This window comes from Larus michahellis, chromosome 10, assembly GCF_964199755.1.
Source record: "Larus michahellis chromosome 10, bLarMic1.1, whole genome shotgun sequence".
NCBI classification, from domain to species: domain Eukaryota; kingdom Metazoa; phylum Chordata; class Aves; order Charadriiformes; family Laridae; genus Larus; species Larus michahellis.
This window is the reverse complement of record NC_133905.1, coordinates 5,742,435-5,769,997: the sequence shown is the minus strand read 5'-3', so window position 1 is coordinate 5,769,997 and position 27,563 is coordinate 5,742,435. Positions and strand designations below refer to the sequence as shown.

Genomic DNA, 27,563 nt, shown 5'->3' with positions numbered 1-27,563 from the left:
CGGCCGCGCTCGCGCGCGGCGGGGGCGCGCGCGGGGCGCAGAGGCGGCAGCCAAGATGGCGGCGCGGGTGGCGCAGGGGCCGGCAGCCCGCGGGCGCGCCTAGGCCGCGGTGTGTCCCGTCCCCGTCCCCCCTCCCCCACCCCGCCCCCAAAACCCGGGCGGGGTCCCCGCCGTCCCGGTCCCCCCTCCCCAACCCCCCTACCCCGCCCCGCCCGCCCCCTCCGGCAGGATGCTGCCCTCGCAGGAAGCCTCCAAGCTCTACCATGACAACTACGTGCGGAACTCGCGGGCCATCGGCGTGCTCTGGGCCATCTTCACCATCTGCTTCGCCATCATCAACGTGGTGGTCTTCATCCAGCCCTACTGGGTGGGCGACAGCGTCAACACCCCCAAGCCCGGTTACTTCGGGCTGTTCCACTACTGCGTGGGCAGCGGGCTGGCGGGCCGGGAGCTGTCGTGCCGCGGCTCCTTCACCGACTTCAGCACCATCCCCTCGGGCGCCTTCCAGGCGGCGGCCTTCTTCGTGCTGCTCTCCATGGTGCTGACGCTGGGCTGCATCACCTGCTTCGCCCTCTTCTTCTTCTGCAACACCGCCACCGTCTACAAGATCTGCGCCTGGATGCAGCTGCTGGCAGGTACACACCGGCACACACCCCCCCCACACACCCCACCCCTCCCCACCACCCCACCCACCCCCGGCAGGCATCGCCCCCCACCCCCCCACCCCCCACCCCCGACCGGCCTTCTCTGGGTTCTGGGGCGGGGGACGGGTGTGGGGGACCGTGGGGTTGGCTGGGATGGCAGTGTCAAACGTGGGGCGGTGGGTGTGGGAGCCCCGGGCGCTGGTGGCAGGACCCCCGGCCACACGGAACACCAGGATTGCTCAAGGAAGCTGGGCTGGGTACAAGCGGTGCAGGGACATGGTTCCAGGAACCAGCCACAAGGCTTCCTGGGACACCCAGGCCAGGCACTAGCACTGACAGAGGACCAGAAATGGGCACCAGCTGAGGGCACTTGCCCCTGAGGCTCCCCAGGCATTGCTATCAGGGTCCGTGGCTACAGAGAACACCAGGGTTGCTCAAGGAAGCTGGGCTGGGTACAAGCGATGCGGGGACATGGTTCCAGGAACCGGCCACAGGGCTTCCTGGGACACCCAGGCCAGGCACTAGCACTGACAGAGGACCAGAAATGGGCACCAGCTGAGGGCATTTGCCCCTGAGGCTCCCCAGGCATTGCTATCAGGGCCCGTGGCTACAGGGAACACCAGGGTTGCTCAAGGAAGCTGGGCTGGGTACAAGCAGTGTGGGGCCATGGTTCCAGGAACCAGCCCCAGGGCTTCTTGGGACACCCAGGCCAGGCACTAGCGCTGACAGAGCACCAGAAACAGGCACCTATTCTGACTACTGGCACCCGGGGCTCCCTAGGCACTGGTATCGGGGTCCATGGCCACAGGCAACACTAGGGTTGCTCAAGGAAGCTGGGCTGGGTGCAAGTGGTGCAGAGCCATGGTTCCAGGAACCAGCCCCAAAGCCTCCCGGGACACCCATGCCAGGCACTAGCACTGACAGAGCACCAGGAATGGGCACCAGCTCAGGGCACTGGCCCCCAAGGCTCCCCAGGCACCCGTATCAGGGCCCTGGCCACAGGGAACACCAGGGTTGCTCAAGGAAGCTATGCTAGGCACAAGTACTGTGGATCCATTGGACATCCCAGCCAGGAACCAGCCTCAGGATGGACCAGGGCTTCCTGGGACACCCAGGCCAGGCACTAGAGCTGACAGAGCACCAGAAACAGGCATCAGCTCTGGACACTGGCATGTGGGGCTCCCTAGGGAAGACCTGACCCCAGGGAACCACAGGGCTCCCTGGGACACAGTGGGAAAGCTGGATCAGGGACTCTCCTCAGGAGACCCCAGAACAGCCCTGGGGTACCTGGACAGCCTGGAGCACCCTGGGCCAGGGACCAGCCTCAGGGCACCCCAGTACACCCCAGTCAGGGGCCAACTTTGGGACACCCTACAACAAGAGCTGTCCCACAGAGGCAGGGACCAGCCCCAAGGATGCCCTAGGACACCTGGGACCAACCCCCTAGGGACCCAGACCCCCTGGGACACCCCACATCAGGGAGTAGTCCCCTTCAAGCCAGTGGGAGCTGAGGAGCCCAGTCTCCCTGTCTACCCAGCCCCAAGGGCATCCCTGAGCAAGCCCAGCCCACAGGGGATGCCCACTTTAGGGGAACCCCTAGCCCCTGAAGGGACCCCATCATTGGCAGGAGCCCATGCATGGAACCTCCCAGCCCTGTAAAAGGACTTGTGCACAGACGGACCCTCCAGTTCCCCCTTGAAGAGATGTTGTGCCCAGCCTTCCTCCATCCCTCCAGCATCATCAAGGGGCTCTGAGGACAGACCTTCCCTAGCTCTCTGCATAAAAACATCCCAAGTACAGCGCTTCCCAGTGGGACACCATATATTTACCTTCTGAGGATGTCTCCTCAGAAGTGCCTACAGGCTCAAGTCCAGTCATTTCCCCCAGAAGTGGCCCTTTTTATAGATCCTCCTTTGCTCCCTCCAGAAAAGAAACCCCACTGTAGGTGTACCCCAACACCCCCATAGACTCACGCCTCAAAGGGACACCATGCAATAACCCAGACTTTTCCCAAGAAGGGGACATGGTGCTTTTGTTGATAAGGATCCCAAATATCCCCTTGTATGCAGACCTCCAAGCTGTCCTCACAGAGGGTCTGTCCTTCTGGTAGAAAGACCCCGAGAAGAGACCCTGAGCTTCACCCGGTAGTGAGACCCTTCACTTCATTCTCTCTCTGGTTTTACCACATGTGGAAAGACATTGCGTTACTTCCCACTTCATAGAAGGTGTGAATAGGCCCAGAGCTTCCACCAGAAAGACCCAGAGCCCCCCATATTCCTAATAAAAGCGTCCCACTCTGCCCTCCTGGGAAGAAGGCTTCCTCCCCCACCATGCTAGGGGCTTGCAGCTGGCCCAGCTCTCTTCTTTGCAGCTGGCTTGGGCTGGAAAGCCTGACCTCTCCTCACCCAGATCAGGACCACAGCCAGACCTGGTGTTGCCTTGGCTTATCGGGAAATTCCTTCATCTTTAATTTTCCCTCTCCCGAAGATTTACCGGTTTAAGGCAAGCTCAGAGCCTAAATCCTACCGATTGTCAGCAGCTTAATCAAGTGGCTTGGAGCGCCCGGCCGGTGCTGCTGCTGCACAGGAAGCTGTGTGGTGGAGGATGCTGCACCAAAAGGCAGCCCCGGTGCCTCCTGTCCTGCCCCCAGCTCAGGTCTGGGGCAGTCAGGGCAGCACCCTGCGTCTGTCACCTCTGGGTACCCCTCGCCCTGCCCTGGGACTTGTCCCTGCTCACACTTTGCACCTTGTGGCTACATTTGTGTTGCTCACAACTGTGGTTGTGAGAACCCCGAGTGCGTGGCTTGCTGGGGCCGTGGGTTGTCTCTCCTGGACCCAGCTGGCCCAGGCTTGGCTTGGAGCTCTCCCATAGCAGTGGGGCTATGCGGCCTTTCTGTGTCGGGGAAAGTCTGAGGCGGCATTCACAGAGACTGGCCATCCACCCTGTGCTGAGGTGGGGCAGCACGAGGCAGCTTCTGTCCTGCAGGAGAGGCTGGTGTTGCCATCAGGGAGGGCCAGGACATGGCAAGAGGGAACCTCATCTGGGAGGATGAAGCAGGGCTGAACTTCCCTGGGCATGTCAGAGGCAGCCGCAGGTGGATGTGTTACCTTGCACGTGGAGAAGGAGCTGCCGTGTCCCATGAAGAGGAAACCATGGGCCAAATCCCGTGGGTAGGGCAGGGCGGGGGCCCAATGCAGGCTCCAGCACGGTGTGTTGGCAAGGTTCAGAGAGTCACCCACCTGGGAGGTCAGAGGGTTGTGCCACAGCAGAGGGCTTGGAGGAGCAGAGAAGAGAAAGGCGTTCCTCCTGCCTGGGGGAGGTTTTAGCTGAAGCACCACTGGCAGAAGCAACAGCAAGGCCCAAAATTTCATGGTCTTACTGGTGAAAACCACAGTGACGAAAGGCAGTGATGAAAACAAGATGAAAGGCAGAGAGATGGGCCAGAGGTGGGTCCACCCAGTCTCTGTGGGATGGCCGGTGCAGAATACAGGGCTGCTGAGCGAGGGCATGAACAGGCTCTTCAAAGAGGAGAAAAGTCAAGAGCAGGAAAGTCGGGGAGGAGGATGATCAGGAATTCAGTATCTCTGTCAGAAAAAAAAAGAAGTTTAAATCGTCAATGTCTAATTAGTGGACGACAATCAAGGAAGGGTTTAATTAGAGCTTCACAGAAAGCCCCAGCTCAAAAGCCACTGCCCTCCTAGGAGGAAACTGGATCTAATTAAGAGGAGAGACTGCTTTATCGCAAATAGAAACGTAGCCATCTGCCCTGTTCAAAATCCCAATAATGCAAAACTGGAGATTTTGCTAAATCCTTCCGTTATAAAACCAGAAACAGTCCTTTAACATGAGCATGTCAACAACTGTATAACTCACAGCACCCTGATGCCTCCCCAGTCCTCAAAATTAGTGGAGAAGCTCCTTCAGAAAGTCCCACGGGATGATGCTTACTTGAAGAGAAATGGGCTGCGTGGGTGATCCCTCTCATCCACCCTCCATGGAGGGCTGGTACGGGAGCGAGATGAAGGCAGCTGGGCTGGGATGCCTCTGTTCCATGTAGCAGTCATCTGCTGGAGACCAGAGCCCAGGAATACACCACCACCACCACACACTGAGGTGGCTGCCCAGGAGCTTGAGCATTTCCTCCGATTCCCTTATTCTGTGCTGTAACGCAAGACGTGGTCAACCTGTGAGTTGAGTCCAAGCTTTGAACAAACTTGTCCTGGTGTCCGGCACTAACGCTGGAGCGAGAGACCCCAGCTGCCTCTGCGTGGCACCGCACCACGTGCCGTCTGTGAGGACAGTCACTCTGAGTGGGTCCGGGGCTCTGTTTTTAGGGGGCCTTCAGGCAGACCCTTGGTTTTGTACTTACAGTCTACTGAGGGTCAAAAGAGGCGGCCAGCTGAGCGTGCAGTCCCTCTTGCAGGGAGAAAGTGACTGGCCGCGTTTGAAGGTGTTTCCCCACTAGACCCACTTCTTTCAAGTTCAAGTCCAGCAGTTGGTGTGGTGGCACCTTCCAGCTCCCCTAGGCCAGATCTGGGCACACAACGTGCGGTGCCTTTCCACCTGCGGCCATGTCATTGGCCACGGGGCTGGGGTTTGTCTTTATCAGTGTCAAGTTGGAGTTAATTATGCTGTGTCCAGGCACCTTCCCCGACGGAGAATGTGATAATGCGTATCCATCTCAGCCCTTCCTCCTTTGGGAGACCCCCTTCGGAGCTACGCGCATCTTTCCGATGGGCTCTTCCCACCCACCAGCGTGTGAACTGGGAGCAGAGGCAGAGCCTCAGTGCCTTCATCTTCTGTGCTTGAGCTGCGTTTGTCACCATCTGAGTGGAGACCCCTCACGTGGTGCAGCTGCACGGCATCGTTTCAGCATGTCCGAGGAGAGCAGCGGTTAGGAAGGCCGTTGCCAACTGCTGATCCGATCAGGGCTGAGCCGCGCGGTGTGACGGTGTGGCTGCAGCCTTGTGGAAGAGCAGGGTCTGGCCCGAACAAACACCGCAGCCCCGAAACGCTCCCTGGTGCCGGTGGTCATGCGGTGACTCTGCTGAGCCACGTCAGGATGGGCTCGTCTTCCCAACTGGGGCTCGGCTGGAGAGCCAGCTCCTCTCGGAGAGAGTTTGAGGTTTCGAAAAAAAATTGTTCTCGTGGACATAAAAGTCATTCACTGAAATTCTTAATGAAAAAATGAGAGACAGGCAGCACTGCTCCAAACTAGCTAGGCAGTGTAACTGGGCCAGCTGCTTTCTCTGCTCAAGGGAGAAATAGTGCCAATATATGATCTTCCAGGTGATATGAACTTCCACCCGCCGACCTCACAGCAAAAAGACGACATCTCTCTAAAAAAATTTGCATTTGCTGAATTGCCGGCTTCTGGCCCCAGAAAAGCTTTCCTGAAGATTTTCCCCTCTCCTTCCCCTGCCCCTCCTGTTGTACACTGGGGACAGGAGCAGCGACACGGCACAGACCTCGTGTCTGCCCAACACCTTGTGCCCCGCAGCACCCGGCCCTGAGCTTTGGGAAAGCAGCGTAACCCTCTGGCCGCGGTGGCTGCCGTCCCCGCCGTCCCGCGGTGAGGGACCGAGCCGGGCACTGCGGAGCCGCTCGTGTCCCGCAGCTTACGTCCCTTAACTCTTGTTCCAGATAAAGTAACTGTCAGTTCTGATTCATACACACTCGTAACTCCATTCTGAATCCTGATGACTTTTTTGGCTCGTAAACAGCCTGTGGAACAAAATGCCGTAAGGGAGCTCGTGTCTGTGTAAATGGCCGATGCTAGCCCTCCCGAGCACGCTGCCTTTAATTTTCCTTTATTTTTGAGGGATTTCTATTTTTAGGAAGAGGGGGGGGGAAATTTTTTTGTTCCCTTTCCTTTTGGCGCTCGGCTCTCAGGAGGTTTCCTAGTGAGCAGCAGCCACCCCAGACTCCAAAGTCACGGCACTGTCCCTGTTCTCCTGGAGGTTGGGGGGCTGGTGTGCAGTGCCCAGAGGCACCGTGGTGGGGATCTCCAGCGGGCACCCCACCATGTGCTGATGGCACAGCATTGTGGTGAGCGGCCGCGGGCACCTAGAGCTTCCTCCCCTTTGGCACAAGGTAGATACGAGGGCAGGGGCGGGTCACCAAAATACCTGTGGCAGAGGTGGGAGTGATGTGCACAAGGGAAGGGGACGGGCAGCTCGCTGAACCCAAGGGAGGGGGAGCTGCTGCCCACAGGGCCAAATGCCTCGCTGTCCCCAAGCCCCTTTGGGACGCAGCAGTTGCTGGTTTTCCCCCACTTACCCCCATGTTTTCCAGTTTTCACTCCCCCGTGTGTCCTGTGGCAGCGCGATGCTCTGCGCGTCCCTGGTTGGGGGGAGGCCATGTCTTTCACGTGTCCTTAGCGCCTTCCACCCATGGCAGGCGAGAGCAGTAAAAACCAGCCTTCACCCAAACCTGCAGGCTAAACTAGACAGCAAAAGAAGTGATTAAAAAAAAATCAGATTTGAATCCTTCAGGCACAACTGCACAGGACTGGGGCGGCGCTGGGATAACCGTGGTACTCGGCAAACACGGAGGTTACTCAGACGGTCCAGATCAGCTAAATGCACCTGCTGCCGGGGGACGTTGTCCTGCCAGGAGGAGCCTCCTCTTCTCTCTCTGCTAAAATCTCATTCCAGTGTTGCGGCCCGAGCCGTAACACTGAATTCCCTTCAATTAATTTCTTCTGCCAGGATATCAAAAGCCCTTGAGATGCCCATTACATTTCTAGGGGGCTCTGACGAGGGAGCACCACGGAGTGGGAAGCCGTGAACCAGCTGCAAAGCCAAGTGGAGAAATGCTGGTTCCCCTGGGGCCAGAGGCCCAGCAGCATCCCGCGGGCAGCCCTGCAAACCTCGGCTGGGTCACCCTCCCTCCGTGTACACCCTGCCCCGGGGATCACCAAAATGCCCCGTCTCAAATCCGCCTGGCCAACTGGGAAAACTCTGGAAGAGGGAGTTGGAGCCCAGGGCCTGGGGGAGGGATGACAGCTGTGGGGTGTGACGAAGCAGCTGGTTGTCCTCGGGGACTGGCACCACACCCTCAGAAGAACAGGAATTAAAACCAAGATGGATGGGAGCTGGGTTTTTCTTTTTTTTTTTTTTTTTTCCTTTTTAATAGCATCTCTTGTAGGAGTCATCACTTGGTGTGCTTTTCATGCAGTTGCAAGGCGTGGAAATAGGCTGTTTTAAACAAAAAACGACACTTTCCTGCAGGGTTGCAAGGGACCTCGGGGCGTTGGGAGGCAGGTGGTGGCAGATCGGTGCTGGGGGCAGAGGGACGGGCAGGTGGAGCCCCGTCCGCGCGCCCCTCAGACCTGCTGCGAGGGGCTTGTTGAAAAGGGCAGCGCTGGGGTCTGTTGGCCGTGCGGGGATCCCCCTCCTCGTTCTCCCTCTGCACGTCAGCGTCGCTCCTTGCTGCAGGCACGGGAGCGTGTTCCCAGGACACTGGGCGGCCTGGGGATACGCGGGAAAGGGAATTGCTTGTGACAGAGCAGAGGACTCGGCTTGCTGCTGGGAACGCGTAGGACAGACGGGAAGAGGAGAGCTCCGCGCCGCCCTTCGCTGGGAGAGGAGCCGCCTTTGGTGGCCAGGCCCCACCATGGCCACTGCCCGGGGAGCTGCATGGCAGAGAGGGGCTCCTGGGAAGAGGCCGGTCGCCCTCGGGCAGAGGCGCTCGGGTACACGCGGTGGCTTGGGAGTGCTCCTTTGCCCTGGTAGTGAATTTGTACTTTAATTCTCTCTGGCAAACGGGGGCTGTGAGATCTGGGGCCGAGCTCCTTGAGCTGCTCCACGGGCCAGGGCACAGGCTGCCCTCGCCCCGGTGCCAGCGCAGAACGGGCACAGGGGGACAGGAGGGACCAGGGCAGGCAGACGCAGGGTAGAGCCAGCCCCAGTGGTCCTGGCAGTGGCCACCGCTGCCTGTCCCCCGTGGCTGTGTTGTGACAACCTGCTGCACCTGTGGCTCACGTGCTGTGTGTTTTTCCCATACCTTTTTGAGCTGCTCTCTGCTTTCGCCTTAAATGCCGTCTCTTGTGTCCTCCACGAGTGCCGTAGCCCTCCAGCACGTTAATCCACTGCCTCCTGTGTCACTGCCCCGTCCTGCCATGTTTGGGACCTGCTGATGTCCTGGGGGACCCTCACCCCTGCAGCTGAGGTGTTTGCAGAGCAGCGAGCTCTCAGCGACCTCCTGCTTTACCCGGGCAGCCGCATCCACCCAGATCCCAAATAAACTCTTGAAACGCAGAGGAAATACTGATGCTTGCGGAGCCCAGGGAAAGACCCAGGGGCTGCTCTTCTGCTCCTGCAAAGGGCTGCCCCAGGGCCATGCGCAAAAGCCAGGAGCCCGGCCGAGCCCCTGCTGGTGGAGATAAAATTGGCAGCTGATTATTTTTTTGTTTATTTAAATTTGCCTTCTCCTGCAGCCTTGGGCCAAGAGGGGCTGTTGCTGGGGGGGCTGCTGCCCACCCGGGCAGTGGGGGTGCTCGCCTTGCCGCTGGCCGTGCTTTCCTCCGGCCTCACTGCGCTCTTTTCTCCTCCTCACCCATTTCGGCAGAGCCGTTCCAGCCCTGCCTGTTTCCAGCCTGGGTCGTGTCAGCCTGACCAAGTGCTGCGGGGCCAAAACCACCCCCTCGCCGGGGATGGCCACGGAGCACTGTAGCTTTTTTCCACGGCTGCACTGCACCAGTGGGGTCCTAAAATCCTCTCGGCACCTCCGCTTTCCCAGGGAGAGTCCCTGCCGTAGGTCTGCTGCTCTCCCCCTCGCCTTTAATTCAGGCACTCGTCTGAATTCAATGGCATCTAGCTCGGAGGTGCCCAAGGTTGCTGCTCACCATCTACTGTGCAACGCACGGCGTCAGTGCTGATTGTATGTTTCTTTCCAGAAGGGATGGTTTGGGGTTGGTCTGGTCCCAGCGGACAGGGAGTTCCCGCAGACCCGGCCGTGCTCGGCTGGGTGTACCTGGTGACGACGTGCCGGAGATGCCGGCACCTCACGCGTGCACCGCGCTCCACAGCCACGCGGTGCCGGGCTGCGTATGGTCATAAATCAGGTCGCAGAGCTCCCCTCTGTCCGTAAAGATGCTTTTTCCAATCAAATGGGCAGTGTGGGGGGAGGAGGCAGAGGCCAGGCAGCAGCTGGCAGGTGGTATACGTGCTGGTGTGCGGCTGCCGAGGGCGACTCGCCCCGGCGTCCCTGCCCTTTCCCGGGGAGAGCTCATCAGGATGCAGGGGCCGTGCCGAGCCCCCGTGTGATGCCCTGTGCCAGCCCTGCGCTCCCTTTCCCCCCCTCCTAGGACTTCTCTCCCTACCGAGAGCCGTTAAAAGCTCACCTCAGCCCCCCCGAGACCACCGCGGCAGCACTGGCGCCTGGCCGGGTGTTTGCTGTCCCTCCAGCAATGAGGGACGGGGAGGCACTTTGTCACTCATGTGGGCACAAGCCTCTCTCGGTTCTTTCCTAACCCAGGACAAAAATACTCACAGCGCATCCCAGCTGCTCTACAACGGCATTAATATTTTTAGCCTTCCCAGCTGATGCGGGACGAGGAGCTGTTGTACTGGCTGTAGTCAGAAAAAGCGTCGCCTCCTTACCTTGGCGGTCACAGGCTTTGTCTCGGCATTTCCCTTCCCGTTCACCCTGGTGCTCCCGGATGTCTCCCTGCGTGCGGGAGCGTGCGGGATGGAGGCAGGCTGAGCAGGCGAGCCCGCTGGGCGTGACGCGAGGTGGTGGGATGTGGGTGCTCCCCGGGACGACGACAACCCTCTTGGCAGGCAGCACCCCTGCCTGCAGCCCACCGGCAGCTCCTGCCCACGCGCAGGGAGCCGGCGGTGACGAGGAAAGCCCGTGGGAAACCGCTGATCCCGTGGTTGCCGCTCGAAGAAACCGAGCCCCTGATGTCCACGTTTGTGCCTGGGGCAGGTTTGGGGCAGCCACGTGCAAATGTAGCCCCCTGGGGACTCCCGCCGTCACCCCGTTGCGCTGCCTGGCTGTCATGGGGTCAAGGCAGACGCTTGTGCACTGACTGGGGGGTCTCAGCTCCCGGCACTGGCACCCCGGAGTGTCCCCCTGACGCTTCTCCCTCCTCTCGCCCCTGCAGCGCTCTGCCTGGTGCTGGGCTGCATGATCTTTCCCGACGGCTGGGATGCAGAGACCATACGGGACATGTGCGGGGAGAAGACAGGGAAGTACTCCCTGGGCGACTGCTCCGTGCGCTGGGCTTACATCCTGGCCATCATCGGCATCCTCAACGCCCTCATCCTTTCCTTCCTGGCCTTCGTCCTCGGCAACCGGCAAAACGACCTGCTGCACGAGGAGCTCAAGACAGAGAGCAAAGGTGAGCGCTGCGCTGCCAGGGGTCCCGGGGCCCCATGCCGTGGCCCTGGGGGGGGTCCTGGGTGGGAAAAGCCCAGGGATCTCGGCCCCTCCGGCAGCCTGCAGCCGGGCGAGGGTCCCACGGGCTTAACCACCACCTGCAAAGTGAGGCAGGTCGGGCAGGGTGGGAGTGGGCTGCCGGGCGCCCGCCCTGCCTGACGCACTCTCTTCTGTTTTCACAGATTTTGTCGGCACCGCGGTAAGTCCTGAGTGTCACCATCCCGTCCCCCGGCCCTGACTGTGTGGCGTGTCGGGGTGTGACTGTGCTGGGTGGCCCCTCATGGGGTGGGTTGGGGGGACCCTGGCTGTGCGGGAAGGGAGGCAGCAGGGACAGGGAGGCAGCAGGGATGGGGACAGGCACGTGCATGGCACATGCTGGTGGCACGATGGCGCAGTGAGTCCTGCCCAACACCGTCCCCGACCTGCTGTGCTCTCCCCGCAGAGGATATAAGGCCAAGCGCCCGCAACAGGATCCTCTTCCCGCGGCCGGCAGCCTGGGCGCTCCCTCCCCGTCCTGCCCTTCGTCTGCTGCCAGCGGCCACGCAGTGTCCCGTGCCGCCCCCTGGGCCCCACCGCCCACGCTGGGGACATGCCAGCCGCCCGCCGCATCCACCGTCACCTCCATGTCCACGCCGGCACCGCCATCCCACGCACCCCACCAGCTCCGCACCCCCCACTGCCCGCGGGCCGCCGCCGCCGGGGGAGGATGCCCCAAACCCGCTTCGTTTGAGAACAGCGTCCAACTGCGGTTTTGCTTCGAGGAAAAAACAGTCTCAGAGTTTTTAACAGATTTCTACATCCCCAGGACTCCTGACCCGCAGAATCCCACCTGAACGCGCGCCCAGCGACGCCCCGCGCCGGCTGCTCCGGGCCCCGGCCCCCTCCCCGCTCCCATTTTGTACAGCTCCGTGATCCTGTCTCCACAGCTGGGGGACCCGGTGGCCAGGACGGGGCCCAACCCCTACTTTTACGTGTAAATTCATATTCTCTAAACAGGGTAAAGTGACTCGAGCCCCCTGGCCCCCACCCCGGGAGCCTGGCCCCAGGACGTGGTGTTTTCCGGCGCATGGCTGGGGACCACAGGGGCCTCGCTGCCACCGGCCGCTGGGACACCCGACTCGCGCTGCCGCTGAATGTAAGCCCTGGTAAGTGGGAGCAGCTGAACATGCAAAACCCCCCCGAGGCGGGCACAGGAGGACCCCCCCCGCCAGCCCCCTACCCGAGCCAGCCGCGGGCTGTTGCCAAACGCCTTCCCTCCCCATCCCCATACGGTGCTTTATCTCCACTGGTGACGGCAAGGCTCTCCCCGCCACACGGCATGGCCGGGGCAGGGGGGGACACCCAGGCACGCCCGTGCCGACCCTGGCATCCTGTCCCTGTCCCCTGCCTGCGCCTCGCTGGCACATGGCGATGGCCCGGGGTGGCGCTGAGCCCAGCAGCCTCCGAGCACGACCCAGCTTCAATCACACACACACAGCACCCAACAGCCAGCACCGACAACCCCGGCACCCTCCCCGGCACGGGCGGCTGCAGCCCGGCTGTGGCTCTGCTGGCCACACTGGCGTGTGTGGGCTTCCCCGGGTGCCGGCTCGCGGGGGGGCTCCGGTCACCACAGCCCTTGCAATGCAATAAAGTCCTCAGCACTGGCCCGGTCTCAGTGCAAGTAGCCGGGGGCTGTTTGCAGGGGGTCCCGGCAGGGCTGGGAGCGGGGCCGAGCTGGGCGCAGGGAGCGGAGCGGGACCGTGGCCCCAGGACGGGCAGCCCTGGGCAGAGGAGCCGCTGCCCATCCGCAGGCACCCAGGCAGGGCCACAGTGCAGGGAGGCTGCTGGGGGACGGCAATGAAGGGCTCCGCAGGAACCACCACCCAGCCCGGGGAGCCGGGGCTGGCGGGAGCCGGTAAGTGGTGCCCTGAGGCCCCGCGGGGCGGCGGTGAGGGACAGGACCCAGCCCAAACACCTGCCGGGAGCCAAAGTCACTTGGGACGGCACCGGCGCTCCTTCTGCCAACGGCTGCTGCCAGCCACAAGCCCGGCGGTGCCAGCGTTCCTCCGGCAGCGCCCGTATCCTCCCCGGAGCGGGGCTGGTGGGAGCCCCCCGCATCCCCCGGGTCTTGCCAGCTTGTGAGCGCTGCTGCCGGCTGAATTGGAAAAACAAACGAAGAAAATCAGTGGAGAAAGGAATACAGTAGCTGTAATATATCTGTATTTTAGTACAAAGTTTGATACAGTGTTTCACAAAACCTTATTGAAAAATATAATTCAAACCAGACGAGCTCAGAGCCCTGTGGTGTGGGGGGGAACTGGGACGGGCTCCTCCGGACACGGTGGATGAGGTCGAGATGGTTTGCAAGGGGGATGTCGGAGGACCTGGCGTGGGCACCGGGCCATGGCACGGCTACGTGGGGTGGGGAGGGAGGGGAGCCCACCCTGCGCCCCCCCGTGGGGCTGAGCCTCCATCCACCCACAAGCAGGGGGACACTGGCAGCGCGAGTCCCCAGGGAATGGGTCTGTCCCACCCCGTGGCAAGGCGGGAGGTGGGGTGTGGGGTGGGTTTCTATCACTAGGAGCGTTTTGACCGTCCCCTTTTGCCCCTCCATGGGTCCCCCCGCCCTGGGTTGCAGAGCCACAGTGCACCACGGGCGGTCTGTCACCTCATGGGGTGACACCCCAGTAGGAGCCTCCTGAAAATCAGCAAATTCCTGTGTCTTGATGGAAAAAACAACTCACATGGCTCGTCGGTCCAACGGCACGCTCTGGTAGAGGCGCGGGGACAGCTTTACAGGCTGTGTGAGCGCCAGGGCAGCCTGGGGACCTCTTGGCCATCTGGAGAGCTTCGGCCAGCTCTGGCCTCCCCAAACGGGACACGCTCACGGCCCGGGGCAGCGCTGGGCAGGCAACACAGCAGGAAGGGACGGCTGAGGGATGGGGAGAACGTGTTGGCGCCCACAGCTGCTTTGGGGGAAGACACAGAGGGGACGGAGCCAGACTCTTCTGGGGAACGCACAGGGACAGGACGAGCCACCCCACAGAGTCCCACGAGGCGTCAGGGGAGCGCTTTCGCCTGGAGGGTGGTGGAGCACTGGAGGGGCTGGGCACCTGGGACCAGCGTTGAGGATCAGCACTTGGAGGCAGGCCCGGCGTGCGCCACTGCAGGCTCAGCCCGTCTCAGGCTGCCTAAGGAAAAGGCAAGCGGGATGAAAACTAAAAAGCCCTGGGCATCAGCGCACCAGAAACCAGGTTCTGAAGCAGGACACCTGCCACCCTATCTCCTCCCCAGATGAGCTTGAGCGAGAAGAGCAGCGGCGCAGCCACAACCTCACAACCCCAGCCAGGAAGCTCAGGGAATTTCCCTTTCCTGCTCCTGGAGCAGCCCCCGGCTTGACCCGAAATTCTGGCAAAAGGGAGGTCTGCAGGGCTGCTCCCGCAAGGTTCCATTTACCCTGCAGGGACAGGGAAGAGAGACCAACAGACACCCCCCCCGCCTCCCCCCACGACCTGGGCACCAGCGCTGAAGGTGGTAAGGAAACAGAAAGGGACTTTCGAAAATACTGGTTTTCAAGTTAAGTATTTTTATTATCAAAATTATTACATCTCTTGTGAAAGTTCAAATGTTACAGCATGGTGTAAAAACTCCACTAGAGTAAGAAGCTAAAGCCCCCCACCTTTCCAAGAGCTTTCCAGGGTCCCTCCCTCCTGCCCCCCTGCTGCGCCCAAAGGTGCCGGAGCCTCTGGGCAGGGCCCCCCCGGCCTCCTCCTGCCACCCGGCAGGGCAGAGCCCGCCTGCCCCGTGCTGTTCAGAGCACGAAAGGGGAGGCTGCACCCCCAGGGCTAAGCCGAGTGAAGTTTACACCTATTTTATACAGTATACAGACACCCAACTGCGGGGTGACAAGTTCCATCCCAACACGCTCACAGCCAGACAGTGTGAGAAAAGTTACTCTTTGTTTCAATATTTTTAAAAGTCTCCCCTAGGTTGAACAAACACCTGATTTCAATTGTGAATTAGAGAAACCTGTAACAGTCCTAAAAAAAGGAAGAAGACTGTGCATCTGAAAAGACAGGGGAGACAGACTCACAGCATTATGTTATCCAAGAGAAAGGAGAAGTTCCACTGCAGCACCAGGGATGACAACTGTCGTATATTAGCTAACCTACTATGGTTATAACTGAATATAAAATTAGATAAATAAAAACACGCCCGATATTACAGTAAACAAGTGAGAAAGAAGCTGGCAATCGTATGGAATTGAACAGACAGCGCACCGTGTCTGGGCTGGCTCCGCTGCCACGCTCGGCGGGGACAGACATTCCCGCACAGGCCGGGGTCCCCACCGAGCAGCCGACCACCACCTCCCTGCAGCCCCCCCCCGCTCCTCAGCCAGGCAGCCCCCCCCACATGCCGCAGCATCACGTTACTTTAATCAGGCCCCCGGTCACCCCCCAGCGTGTCTGCTCACCGGCAGCCAGAGACTCCCCCCCGCCGGCGCGGTGGCACGTGGCAGCACCACCCCAGCAATTCTCCCGTTCACAGACCTGCGACGGAGGCGGCCATCGCGCCCCGTCGGAGCAGCACGCGACAGTGCATCCCAGATCCTCTGCAGCGACAGGCACACACACTCCAACCGACCCCCCCACCCCCTGCTAGTTCACATTTGCGGAGACTCTTGTTGTCCTGGAAAAAGCTCCGACCGCGGCAGTCGTGACCCAGGCCCAAAGGCAGCCGTGTGCGCTCGTCTGCTTGTGACTGGAATGATCGTAACGGATTAAAGCCCTCCCCAGAACGCACTGAGAACCTGACCTATAAAGAGAGCTTTGGGATTGGAGTTCAACTTCCCCCAATGTTTCTTTTAACTGCTTTCGTATTCAAAAAGATGTCCGTACTGCATGAGTGACTGTGGCCATGGGCACGGACAAGAGACAGAGGCTGCACCACAGTCATTGCACTTGAACCATTTGCTTTTTTTTTTTTTTCTTAATTTTTTTTTTCTTTTTCTTTTTTTTTTTCTTTTTTTTTTTTTGCAATGTACCCATGCATCAGGGAACAGCTCTGCTACAGTCTCTGCCTCAGAGAAATCAGTGTTCTCCTGCAAGGCCAGAGGCCAATACTGCTCACAAATCTCACCCGTGCATTTCAGACCTCAGCCTCTGACCCCTGGCACCCCAGCATCAGGTGCAAGCTCCCAACACTGGCCCAGGAGCCGCTTCCAGAGGTGACTGGAAGGAGCTATGGGCAGTTTTGTCCTCCTGGAGTCCAGACAGCCCTAGGAAAGTCCCGTTTGAGTCTTTACTCCAGAACCTTGAAGCTGCTGAAGTCTGTACTGATGGACACTGCTTCCCCCGCGGTGCGGATAGTGTTGTGCATTGGAAATCACTGCCCCCCGGGAGCCCTGGTAGAGAACAGACTGCCCAGAATTCGGTAGGCTGATAGTCCGCAAGTCTGACTGTAGTGACCTAGCACTTTGGGGAGCAGAGGTGGAGCCCGACGCGCCTGTGCAGGGCTGGGAGCCCGACTCGGAGGAAAGAGAGTCCACAGCCGTCTGCTGTGCTGGGCTGGCAGCAGCAGGGCAGCTCTTCTTCAGGAGGCTGCCGCTGACGCCGCCAGAGTGCTGCTGGCTGCTGTAATACCCCGAATTCCCTGCAAACAGGGCAGAGGAGTCTGTGGAGACCGTGTGGGCAGGGCTGGAGTAAGAGGTGGAGGAGAGGGATGTTTCCGAGGAACCGTGAGAGAGGCTGTGTGCTGTCCTCTGTGTTGCTGCTCGATAGCTGTATCCGGGAGACGGGGTAAGGTGTCCTCTGTAGGGGGAGGAACTCTGCTGGAGAAGGGTCTGCGATTCTGCCTGGGGACTGTCAGACTGCAGGAGCTGAACGAAGCGGTGGGGGAAAAAAAAAAAAAAGAAGATATGTCAGACCGACTTCCCCGTTTCCCACCTTCTTCTCATGCCAAAGGTGCTTAGTGTGGTGGGACTGGGAATGACTGGCAGCCAAACCCAGTTTCTCCCCTAATCCCGTTAAAAGCTTTATTTCAGAATGGGCAGATAATATATGAAATGATTTACCTGGTAGCTGTATCGAGAAGGACTGTAAACTGCTGGTCCTTTGTGGGCGTCTGGAGTGTCTCCTTCTGCTGTGTCTGCAATGTACAGGTAAGACGTTAACCCCCACGCTCCGGACTAAGGGCACAGCACCTCCCTCTCCAATGACACACCTGCACAAACCCCAGCTGCCTTGTTCTCCATCCAGCTACAGCCGAGGCAAGAGCAGCTTCTCCAGCCACCAGCGTTTCAGAAGCTGAAGAATCCTAGCTCGAGGCAACTGAAAAACCTTACCATGCGTAAATCAGCCACACACGTTAGGAACGGCTGCTTCCCTTACCCCAGCGCGCTCTGGTTTAGCACAAAGCTCATCTGCTTGGACCAGCCTATCTGAGCGGCTGCACTGCACGGCCTGGGCTCCCTCGGCTCTGCAGAAGGATCCGAGAGGCTGAAGACAGTTTCTAAGGACCCAGTGATCGTCCACTCAGCCTCGGTCATAGGAATCCACCTGGCTACAGTTACAGCAGGGGAGATAAAACTGCCCCTTCTTAGGTAGTTGTCAGCAGGATCCTGCTGCGGGTTTTCCTCAAAGGCAGATCCAGACGCTGCCAAAGACTGAGGTCCCGCGCTGCCAAGGCTGACAGCACCCCTGCTGCTGCTCTGGGGATTATGCTTTACAAGTCAACCGAGCTGCTCCAAACAGAGTTACTCTTAGACTTCAGGAATACCTATTTTTGAAACAGGCCAAGCTGACAGAAATGCTTTGAAGTTTGAAGGGCACCAGCAGCACAGCACATGCTGATCCACCTTATTTATGTGAGAGATCAAGAGGAATAAGCTTCTTATTGACAGAGCAAGCCTTTCTAGCACCTGTATCTTAGAGAGTGGGTGAGCTGCTTCTCCTACCAAATAACTGAACCTGAACTGGGGTAGACAAGAAGTACTTACTGCAAGCGACCCAGCCACTTTACCACATGTATCTTTTTCAGTTGCTACTACTGTAAGCGTGGGGTTCAGCTGGCGATCATGCTCTCTTTAGGAAGGAGTGAAACCAGTGGGACTAGAAGATTTCACATCAGAGTTATGTAGCAGTCTAATGAGACAGAGCTGTTTATCTGCAGCATCTCAGGGATTCTCAGCGGCCGCGTTTGAAATGCCTTGGTGAAACAGCGTTGGTATTAGTATCAAATTTATATGACAGATGCGTCTCAGTCATGAAACAGGACACACTGTCTCAGCCTGCTCTGTACTTCTGCCAGACAGGTCTGGCTTTGCATCAGCTGCACTGGCACGAGCACCAGTGTCAGCAGTGCCCATGGCTCTGCTGCGGTTGTCCTCTCTCTGTGCTACATCACAGTTGTTGGCTGAGCTCAACAGGAGTCTGGATGGAGTTGTCTTGTCTGCCGTTGAGGCTCAGAAGCCTCCTTCCTCAGGGCACAGGACCTGTGCAGAGACCGGAGCACGAAGCTCCCAGCTGTGTCCTGTGCTACCTTCCATTTTCTGAAATGACACAGGATGCACCAAGTAGCTATTTGCTGTAGGTGACGTCCCGAGTCCTGCACTGCAGAACGGCAAACCTTGGAAATTCGAGGCATGTTTTGTTAAGCAGTCACACACAGGACAGACTAACTGTTCAATCCAGGAGATTGTCATGGTTAACAGAAGTAGAGCACGAGAATCAGAAGAAATCTAAAGAGTTTTGGAAGAAATGGTGTCTTAAAAGACCAGGCACACCAGCAAGGGCTGCACAATTTACTGGCAGTGCCGGTTCACAGAAAAAAACCTGACAAGTTAAAGACTATCAAAAGATTCTAAACGGCAAAGGGTAAATAAACTATAACCTTCCTGAATTTATTTTATGTAAACTTAAAAAGATAAAGCCAACATTTCAACACTCATTTCTTAATACCTGCACAAGGAAGACCTGAAAGAACCGCGGTACTGGCCTGCGTCAACCTAAAGCATATACGAAGTGCCAGCTTTAACTGAGAGCAGCTGCAATTCTCACAAGCGTGGCATGCACACAAATCCTATTTCATTCCTACATGACCCATCAACAAACCCCCCATGTCTGGGGTTTTTAGTTCCCCTCATGTTATTACTCATTACAGCATCAAGTAAACGTGTATCTTCGCAACTCCTACAGGTGATACCAGGAACGGCAGGGACTCAGCCACTCACTTGTTTCACTAAGAAGCGGATCAGCAGCTGGGGGAGGGAAGGTGGCTCGCAGAATCTAAACAAACTACTGAAGAAATTGCCAGAATTTGCAAAATAAGAAAAAAATACTTTGCTGTACTAGGATGAAAGAGACAAAAAGACTTTAAACCATGAGTCTCTAACAACAGTTCTCGGCTATGAGGAAGCAGGGACTGACGGCAACACACAGACTAAGTTATTTATTTAAATATGATGATCCATTGCTGTAAGTCCTGAGTGTGATCAGGGTTCTGAGGGCACTATCTGTTAGGGGAAAATAACCAGGTTCAACACAGACTGCAAAATAAATAAAAGGAAAATAACTCCATTTCACAGCCGAGAAATTAGGCAATGATGAAGCGATCTGTCCATCTCACAGAAAGCCACATCTCACCCTCAGACCACAGACAGATAAGAGGGTTGCAATTTCAGCTCAGGTTACAAATACTCACTGACTCTGCATCCTACTTGGCGAGGACAATGCTTTATTCAGAGAAGAAAGGAACATCAACACAGAACCGAATTCCTCTCAGCACAGAGGTACATTTCACAAAACTGACAAATATCATAACTCAAGGAATCAAGGAACTTCAAAAAGAGCTGAAGTAAGGCTTGGAAGCTAAATTAGTTCTTAGCACTGCCTAAAGCCTGCATTTCAGTGCGATAACACATTCATCTGGATGTTCAGCCAACTAGAATTATCGAATGATAGCACTTTCATCCCCAGTACATAGGGACAATTGAGGCAATGCTGCTTAACCCGTCTGTCCAAGGACAAAGAAGCTGTCCCTGACAGAGCCAAGACGCAGGTGGTCTTGAATCCAAATCCGGGAGAATCATGGAAGTCTTCCAGGCAGTACATAAATAGTAAGAAAGTATGGTTTGCAGAAGGCTCTTATAAGGCATTGATAATGTTAAGGAAGGTAAAACTAACTTCATAGGCAAGTTTGCAAAGTCATCTGAGCCCATCATTTCCCACCAACCAAGCCTTCCAAAGGTCCATCTTCCTACCTGCATCTCTCTCAACAGCGCTGTCACAGGTAGGTGAGGATTCGTTTCTCTGGGATACCTTTGCACCACTTCGCAGCACCTTCTCAAGCATGCCTCGGCCCTCTCGAAGCCTCTCCACTGACGTCGGGACCATCCTGCAACAAAAACCCGGTAACAGCTGAGCATCACTATCACGCAGCCGAGAGCAACGTGACCAACGCACAAGGGGGCCGTGGGGTCCTCAGTATAATCACAGGACAGGTTTAGTTTCTGCTTAAATTCACTGGTATGACGTTAGCGCAAACGCAAACCTCTACACCACAGAAGGGAGGGTTCAGAGACCACCAGCTCTCTAGACAGATGAGGAATAAACTTCTGAACTGCTTTTGCAATTTAAATAGCCTCCTGTGGGATTTTAGGTTGCCAGTCACCAGCTACCATGATAGCACTGCCCTCAGAAATAAAATTTACTCATCAAAAACACGGTGTAAACATCCAGTTCAGTAGATTACAGGACACCTTCTTCCAGAAAAATTGTTTCCAGATTCAACAGCATTTTGAAAATCCTGGTATTGTTTTAAAATTAGATGCAGTTATTTTGCATAGATTACATTTATGCAAACTAAAAAGAAGCAAACCCAATACCTTCAAGATAGTACAGTCAGATAATGCAACGTTCCTGGAGCAGAGCTAGCTTGGGCCATTTTACCCATTAATGCTACTTTGTCCCGTTTATTTTGTAATGTGAAAACTCTCCACTCAAGATTGGTGCTAGATCTCGTTCCATTATATGTTACCAGTGTCTAGTCTGAGGGTGAAAAACAGAGGTGAAGTGGCTTTCCTAAAGCCAACGTGTAGAAGAAAAACAGAGCCACCGACAACCCCCAGGCCCCCGGGTGAATATTCAATCTACCATGCACACACAGGACCATCCAAATCTCTTTAGAAATATGAGTTTCAACCTATAAGACAGTAGCACCTTCATCAGGGATTCCCAATACCTTTACCCTAGACACTGAAGTAAACGCGCCTTAAAAATGCCCGAATTTAAATATTTAGTATAATATTAAACGTACTGCATATCATAGAAGTATGCAGCTTAACACCGTATTAACAGATTTGTTTTTTTTTTTTTTTTAAGATATATTAAAAACTGTGCTTTACATTAGCTTGTCTTTTTCTTTTTTTTTTTAAATAAATAGCCCAGACATTGAAGTTCACCCCTCAATGAAGCAGAAGGGAGAAGGGGCCAGAGTTCACACCTCATGGAGGTGAATGGGGTGAGGGGGTGAATTCACACCTTCGTTGCTGCTATTGTTTTGCTGGAGACAGTTTTCTGCAAGGCTGGGTTTACTGGGCAGCAGCACATCTGTTTACATTGTGATGGCTGTATCTTGGCAACTGAAAGAGACAGAAACTTAATTTTTTTTAAATGAAAGCTATTGGCAAATATTGTAGAATTCAGCAAAAATCTGGACAACTCTAAAAATTAAGGCACGTAATTTTAGTTCCCACCATTTTCTTCTGTCCCTAATATTAAATTACTGTGAATGTCTGGAAATGTATCTGAAATGTAAGCACTCAGAGTTAAAGATGAAATTAGGTCACAACTTTAACTCAGTAACATGCAGTTTCTAATATATTTTTTAAAAGTAGGTGACTGTACATTTGTTAGCCTTGCCCATTACACCACAGAACAACAAGAATTTAAAAGGCAGGAAATACTGCTTAAACCCATTTCAAAACGTTATCAGCATGGTTTCAACTTTATATCCAGTGTCCCATAACAATACGATCTTTATTCCCACACCATACTTACTCATGAAACCACGTGAGATAGTGAAGGCAGAGCACCTGCTGAGGAGCAGCAGATGAAGCTCACAGAATATAAAACGTGGTACTCGAGCGAGGTTGCCACGCTGACACCTCACCCCGAACTAGGTTTTTTTCATTCATTTTTTTCTCTCACTCTATTGCAGGCAGAAGGAAGTGGCACGGGATATCGACGCTTGCACAGAATAATATTTGTTTATAAAATAATGACTGTAAACTAATCATCAGCTGACTGTCTCAGCTGTGGCCAGTCCCAACATCTGGCAGAAGCTCATCTGGTAGACAGAGTACTGTCAGAAAGGTACAAGACAACTTATGTCTATTAAGCTCCGCTGGAAAAGTGATGGAAAAGGGAAGGAAACAAATCTTATTACTCCTGCAAATTCACCCAGACCAGTATTTCTCAAGCACTTTCAACACAGACTTCATACTTCTCACTGCCTTCAGCATTGCTTAGCATCTCTTCCCTTGCCATCCGCCTGCCATTACACGAGCAGTGACACAGCTGCGTACGTGGAGAATCAGCATTAAGAAAGGTATGCCTTTTTGCCCGCGGTGTGCATGAACAGCACTTGAATACAAAGCAGCAGAGCCAGTGTATCACATAGCTCCCATCGGCAGAACACCCTAACCATCGCTTCATTGACGCTATAATACAACTCTCCACATTTCAGTGCTGCAGTACTTCATTTTTTGGACCAGACATTACTATCAGGTTGAAGTTTTTGAAGACCAGCCTTTCCCTTTATCAAACCTTCTCATGGTAACAGGATAAAGGTGGTTTTTCCACGCCTTTGGCAAGCCACTGACTGCAGTCTGGTAACTGCTCTTCAAGCTATATATGCAAAGCCTTAGGAAAGCTGGAGTTGTGTCACTGTCCCTGCTTCTCAGATGCAAAGGTGCAGAGGCCTCTGTTAGCTTTCCTTCTGAATAGGAGTTGACTTTGTATCACACGTGTCCAAACAAAGTTGGAGGTTCAGCAAGAAAAGACCTGGATTAAATTCTCATCGCAAGAGTAAGACCTTCAAACCCGAGACCTTAAAAAGAAACTGGTGGAAGAGACAGACAAGTGTTTAACTTTGTATCTTTCACGACAGATTTTTGATATCTAAACCAAGAACTAAAGGGCAGGCTGAGAAGGCTGCTGGTATCCTTCACGGTTGTTCAGCACTTACGAAAGCGAACAATGCCAAGAGACCCGACAAAATCCATCCAACTGCACTTATTGTTATGGAAATGCCCCCTAGAGAGTTTGGTCCTTCTCTGTGGAGCAATCTCAGGCTTGCTTGGAAGGATAACACTCACCACCTACTGCTGATGTTCTCCTGGGATTTGCTGAGTGATGTTGAGGAACTAGCCCCCCTCGAGTCTGGCGGGCTGATGTCCTCTACATGAGGCAGGGAGGGATGAGAAGGGGAGAAGCCACTCTGTGGGGAGGACGGGGTTCGTACTACGGAGCCCGGCAGGCTGTTGCCATCTGTGTCAGTCACAGAACTGCTGCTGCCCTGTCGGGTAGGAGTCCCTGTACATCGCACTGAGTCGCCTCCCTCCTTGGCTTCTTGTTTCCGCTTGCGATATTCTAGTAGAGATACCTGGGAGAGAAAAATAGAGCCATGAGTCAGGGAACGCAAGGGACTAGGACGGGGGAGGAACATGCCCACACGCCATTTTAAGAATCTATTTCTCTGGGTTTGCAGATAAAACTTTAAAAGCTATACTGGGATTATAAAATCTTCCTGAACCTGCAGTCACTCTAGAGAAAGAGCTAAGTGGTACAAATTTAGATCACTCACCGACTGCCATGCTCACCCACATTTTACTCTTTATGACCGATACTTCAGTGGAAATATCCAGCTCATTTTTGCTTCTCTAACAACCTGGAATTTCACATTACTTCAGTATATGCTTGCGTATTCAAGCATCAAGCCTCTATATCCTCCTCTCAACACCCTTCACTCCCTCTCTCTCGTTTGTGACCTTATATAAAACCTGTACCACTATTTGTGCATCTCAAAACCAGAGAGTAAGAGCCTCCTTCACAGAACTGGTATCTTCAGAGAGTCCTGTTCACCCATACTAGTTCAGCCACATTAATGCTAAAAACTTGATAGTCTCACACAGAATTTTTACCTGCTTAGAGCAGGTTCCTGCTGTGGTGGCTCAGCAGCCAGTATTGCAACCTTCCAGCACTATCACCTAAACAAATTACTTTTAGCAAAGGTTTAATGTATTTTGTGCAAAGCAGTCTCAGATTTGTCAAAGGCACAGGCCAAAAGGTCCCAGATAATGCACTCTCGTAACACAGGGACAGCAGAACAAGTATTTCCAGCTGAGCACTTACCGTTCACTGGACCTTCCCTTAAAGAGTTATTATGAGGCACAGACCCTGTAAAGTACTCGCAGAAGTTCTTCAGGTCTGCTGAAGAACTCATCAACTATGATTCAATGCCTGTACAGAAAGCTTTAAACAGGCTATTTCCAAAAGTCACTCAACATATGAAGGTTTTAAGGCAAGTGTAACTTTAAAAGAAAAGCAAAGGAAAAAAATCAAAACCCTCCAGAAATGGAATGAAAATCAGATACTCCATCCAGCCGGACACTTATACAAGTGATCTGAGTTACCACACTTGTGGTAAAAAAAATATCCAAGTACAGGAAAAGGCACCGATACACATCTACACAAGCATATGTTTATTTGTCCTATGAGTACCCAGTTTTATCACAGCAACCTCTGATTTATCACTTTCACTCAGTTTTAGTCCCATGACGGCCACTGGCCTGCTATTAGAAACCAATACACGTTTGTTTTCTTTAAACAATATTCCTGTGGTTTGAGTTTCAAAGAGCTAAAATTTAAGTAACAACCTTCATTTACTTTTCTTGCAATGTTACTATGTTTCCATATTAATGGAAATGTTCTAATACCTTCTAATAAACAGCCTGTGTTTTCTTTCGAAACATTAGACCTTCTTTCCTAGTAAGAACCCTTTTCATCCTGATAAATAACACCTCTACCAACCAGTGGAGTTGCACGGTGTTATTGCTGTGGGTCTTGTCTCCGTTTAACAACTCTTTATGAAAGCTGCAAGCATCATGCTCTCCACTCTGTGCTCCCAGAAGAGGTATGTTCATTGTGGTATTTTGCATCCACCTCTCACATCAAAATCTTGCCTAAAGGGCAGCTCTCTCTTTTAGACTGTTTTCATCCAGGCACTGGATGCCTGGATTACTTGCCCAGCATACATTTTAGTTGTATTCTGCCCTCTTCGTTCTCCCTGTAAGTCCTTCCTGTGGTGCCGGCTGCTCCTGCTCAGGTTCCTGCAATCTTAACGAGTTTCTTTTACAAGAATACTTGCCTTCTTCCTTTGTGGCGGATTCTGGGGCGCAGACCTGACGCCTTCACAAGCCCTCTCGCCGCTGGGAGACATGGATCCATGCACTGTCTCTTTAAGCAGCCCTGACTCGTGTCTGCTGAAATATCCTTCGGCAGGAGAACTGCAGCATCCTGCTTCCGAATTCATTGGCTTCCTCTCTCCCAAAGGAGCAGATCCCCGCAACAACCCATCTACACGTGGCATAGCGTTCAATGGGGAGAAGGCATACATTAAATTAAACTCTGTCCGAAAAGCCTGATCAGAGCTTCGTAGCAGCATCTGTGCTTCCCCACTTTTCCCTGGGAAGTTCATCTCTGAAGTAGAGTTTACAGAGGGTTGTGGAGTCAAATCAGAGGATCCAAAGCTGAGCAGCGATGGTCGTTCTGGGCAGGTGTTTGCACCAGAATCCAGGTACCCACCCTTCAAATCCAGGTCGGATCGGAGGCAGAGCTGGAAAATCCAAGATGGATATAGGAAGGGGGTGGGAAGTCAGGAAAAAGGGTCAGGCAAGGGTGGGGAGAGAAACATAGTCAGAAAGTATTCTGTACAATGCTAGCTTATGGCTTTCCAGTTGCTTTCTGATCACCCCTCTGGTCCCTTTCCTGCACTGTTCTGCTCATTCTACAGGGGAAGGACTGAGGCTAATTGATAATCAGTTTAGCTGCCCAGTATGAGGTGCCCTTTCCCCTTTATCAGTCTCATTGCAGCAAGAGGATAAGGCTCAGCAATATCCCCGGGCAGTCAATGAAGAAAACCCAGCATTTTCAATTGCCTCTTATGTTCCAAAGTTGATGTTAACACATAGTACTAGCTAGGTTCATCATGGGTAGAGAACAGAAAAGATCTGCTGTCCATTTGCTGTTTTATTAGCCAAGTTCTTGACTGTCCCAAGTCAGCCACTACTAACTTCCTAACAATGAAACGCCCAGGACCTCTAAGCCATTTGTTTTCACTTATTGTGAGCTTTGGAAATCTCTAACAATAGTACATTCATTTAATTTATACTGCATTTCTACATTTTACATTCTCTAACAAAACCATAATGGCATCATCTTTGCGCTGTCACAGTTTCTGGAGCACTAGGCACTGACACAATGGTATAACCATTTATCTGCTTTAAGTGCCAAAAAACCTCCAGGGCAACGGCATAATCGTCTCCTTCACTACGTTAATATGTCAGGATCTCAGACAATGAGCATAACTGACACGATTTCATCCTCTTTGCAGGACTATAGTTCTTGGGAAAAACACAGCAGCACCAGGCATCAGCTCTGCCATGCTGCAGCTGCTGAGAATGTTTCTTCTGCTGTATTACAGATCCAAATAATCTGCCACGTTGGAGAGGAGTGTGTATTTTCTACTCCGAAACAGCCTCCGAGCAAGATACTTCCACTCACATTTTACAACAGGCCAGTAGGCAAACAAAGTACTGCTTTCTGGCGTCTCCTTTCAACATTTTAAGTCTGCGAGTGAACAGGTGATAAATCAAGGCTGAAGAGCAGGTCAGGTGCCCCACTGTGTCCTCAGAAGTCAAAACTCTAGTGAATGCTTTCCCTTTTCTTCCACCATAGTCATTTTGCTGCTACTGAATAAATATCACACGCCACTCATCTGCTGGGCCAGGGCTGAAGTTGATTACGGCATTTCCAGGGTCCCCAGACCTCTTGCCTTCACCTCAGCAGCTGAGACACCAGGTCTTCACACTGCCTGTTTCCCACCAGTGTCAACAAGGGAATAATAAATTCCAGTCTTCAATTTGTTTGCTCTCTCGTGATAACCCTGAAAACTCTCCTCAGCCTTGTTGTGACTGATCCTCCACCCTTATTCCCACCCGCCTCTGCTCTTCCCATCCCTCCCCTCCCACCACGGCCTCAGATACACACACACACACACAAAGCACACACGCTCCCGGCCTCAAGTGCAATTGAGACGGTGTGACAATTACCTCGGGTGACATGGACTCAGGCCTATGCGCAGGGGAACTCTCAGGGGAGGATACGTTCTAGAGGAGGGAAAAGCATCTTGTTATTCATCTACTTAGAAAGTCAAGAATCAAAATAAAAATCAATTAAAAAACAAGCACAGAGGTTAGCAATGGCTGTTCTA

At 54.3% G+C, this 27,563-nt stretch overlaps 2 protein-coding genes across 4 annotated transcripts in view; one reads left to right on the top strand and one right to left on the bottom strand.

Moving 5' to 3' along the window:
* The first annotated feature begins 32 nt into the window (after positions 1-32).
* LHFPL4 (LHFPL tetraspan subfamily member 4) lies at positions 33-13,300 on the top strand. 2 transcript variants are annotated; one of them, XM_074602866.1, is made up of 5 exons: positions 33-635; positions 10,756-10,992; positions 11,213-11,229; positions 12,027-12,175; positions 12,715-13,066. In XM_074602866.1, exons 1-5 carry the CDS (start codon positions 230-232, stop codon positions 12,929-12,931), a joined length of 1,026 nt encoding a protein of 341 aa, XP_074458967.1. In that variant the 5' UTR covers positions 33-229; the 3' UTR covers positions 12,932-13,066. The 2 variants fall into 2 exon arrangements, with proteins under 2 accessions (XP_074458967.1, XP_074458966.1); XM_074602865.1 differs by having other exon boundaries at positions 11,473-13,300.
* Positions 13,301-16,046: 2,746 nt separating this feature from the next.
* Positions 16,047-27,563, bottom strand: part of SETD5 (SET domain containing 5) — a 67,431-nt gene continuing 55,914 nt past the window's right edge. For both annotated transcript variants that reach the window (XM_074602298.1, XM_074602297.1), the window contains exons 19-24: positions 27,403-27,459; positions 25,440-25,907; positions 23,389-23,675; positions 20,272-20,405; positions 17,086-17,159; positions 16,047-16,890 (exon numbers count right to left, since the gene is read on the bottom strand). In XM_074602298.1, coding sequence (XP_074458399.1) covers positions 16,291-16,890; positions 17,086-17,159; positions 20,272-20,405; positions 23,389-23,675; positions 25,440-25,907; positions 27,403-27,459 — 1,620 coding nt within the window. In that variant the 3' untranslated portion in view covers positions 16,047-16,290. The remainder of the gene's footprint in view (positions 16,891-17,085; positions 17,160-20,271; positions 20,406-23,388; positions 23,676-25,439; positions 25,908-27,402; positions 27,460-27,563) is intronic.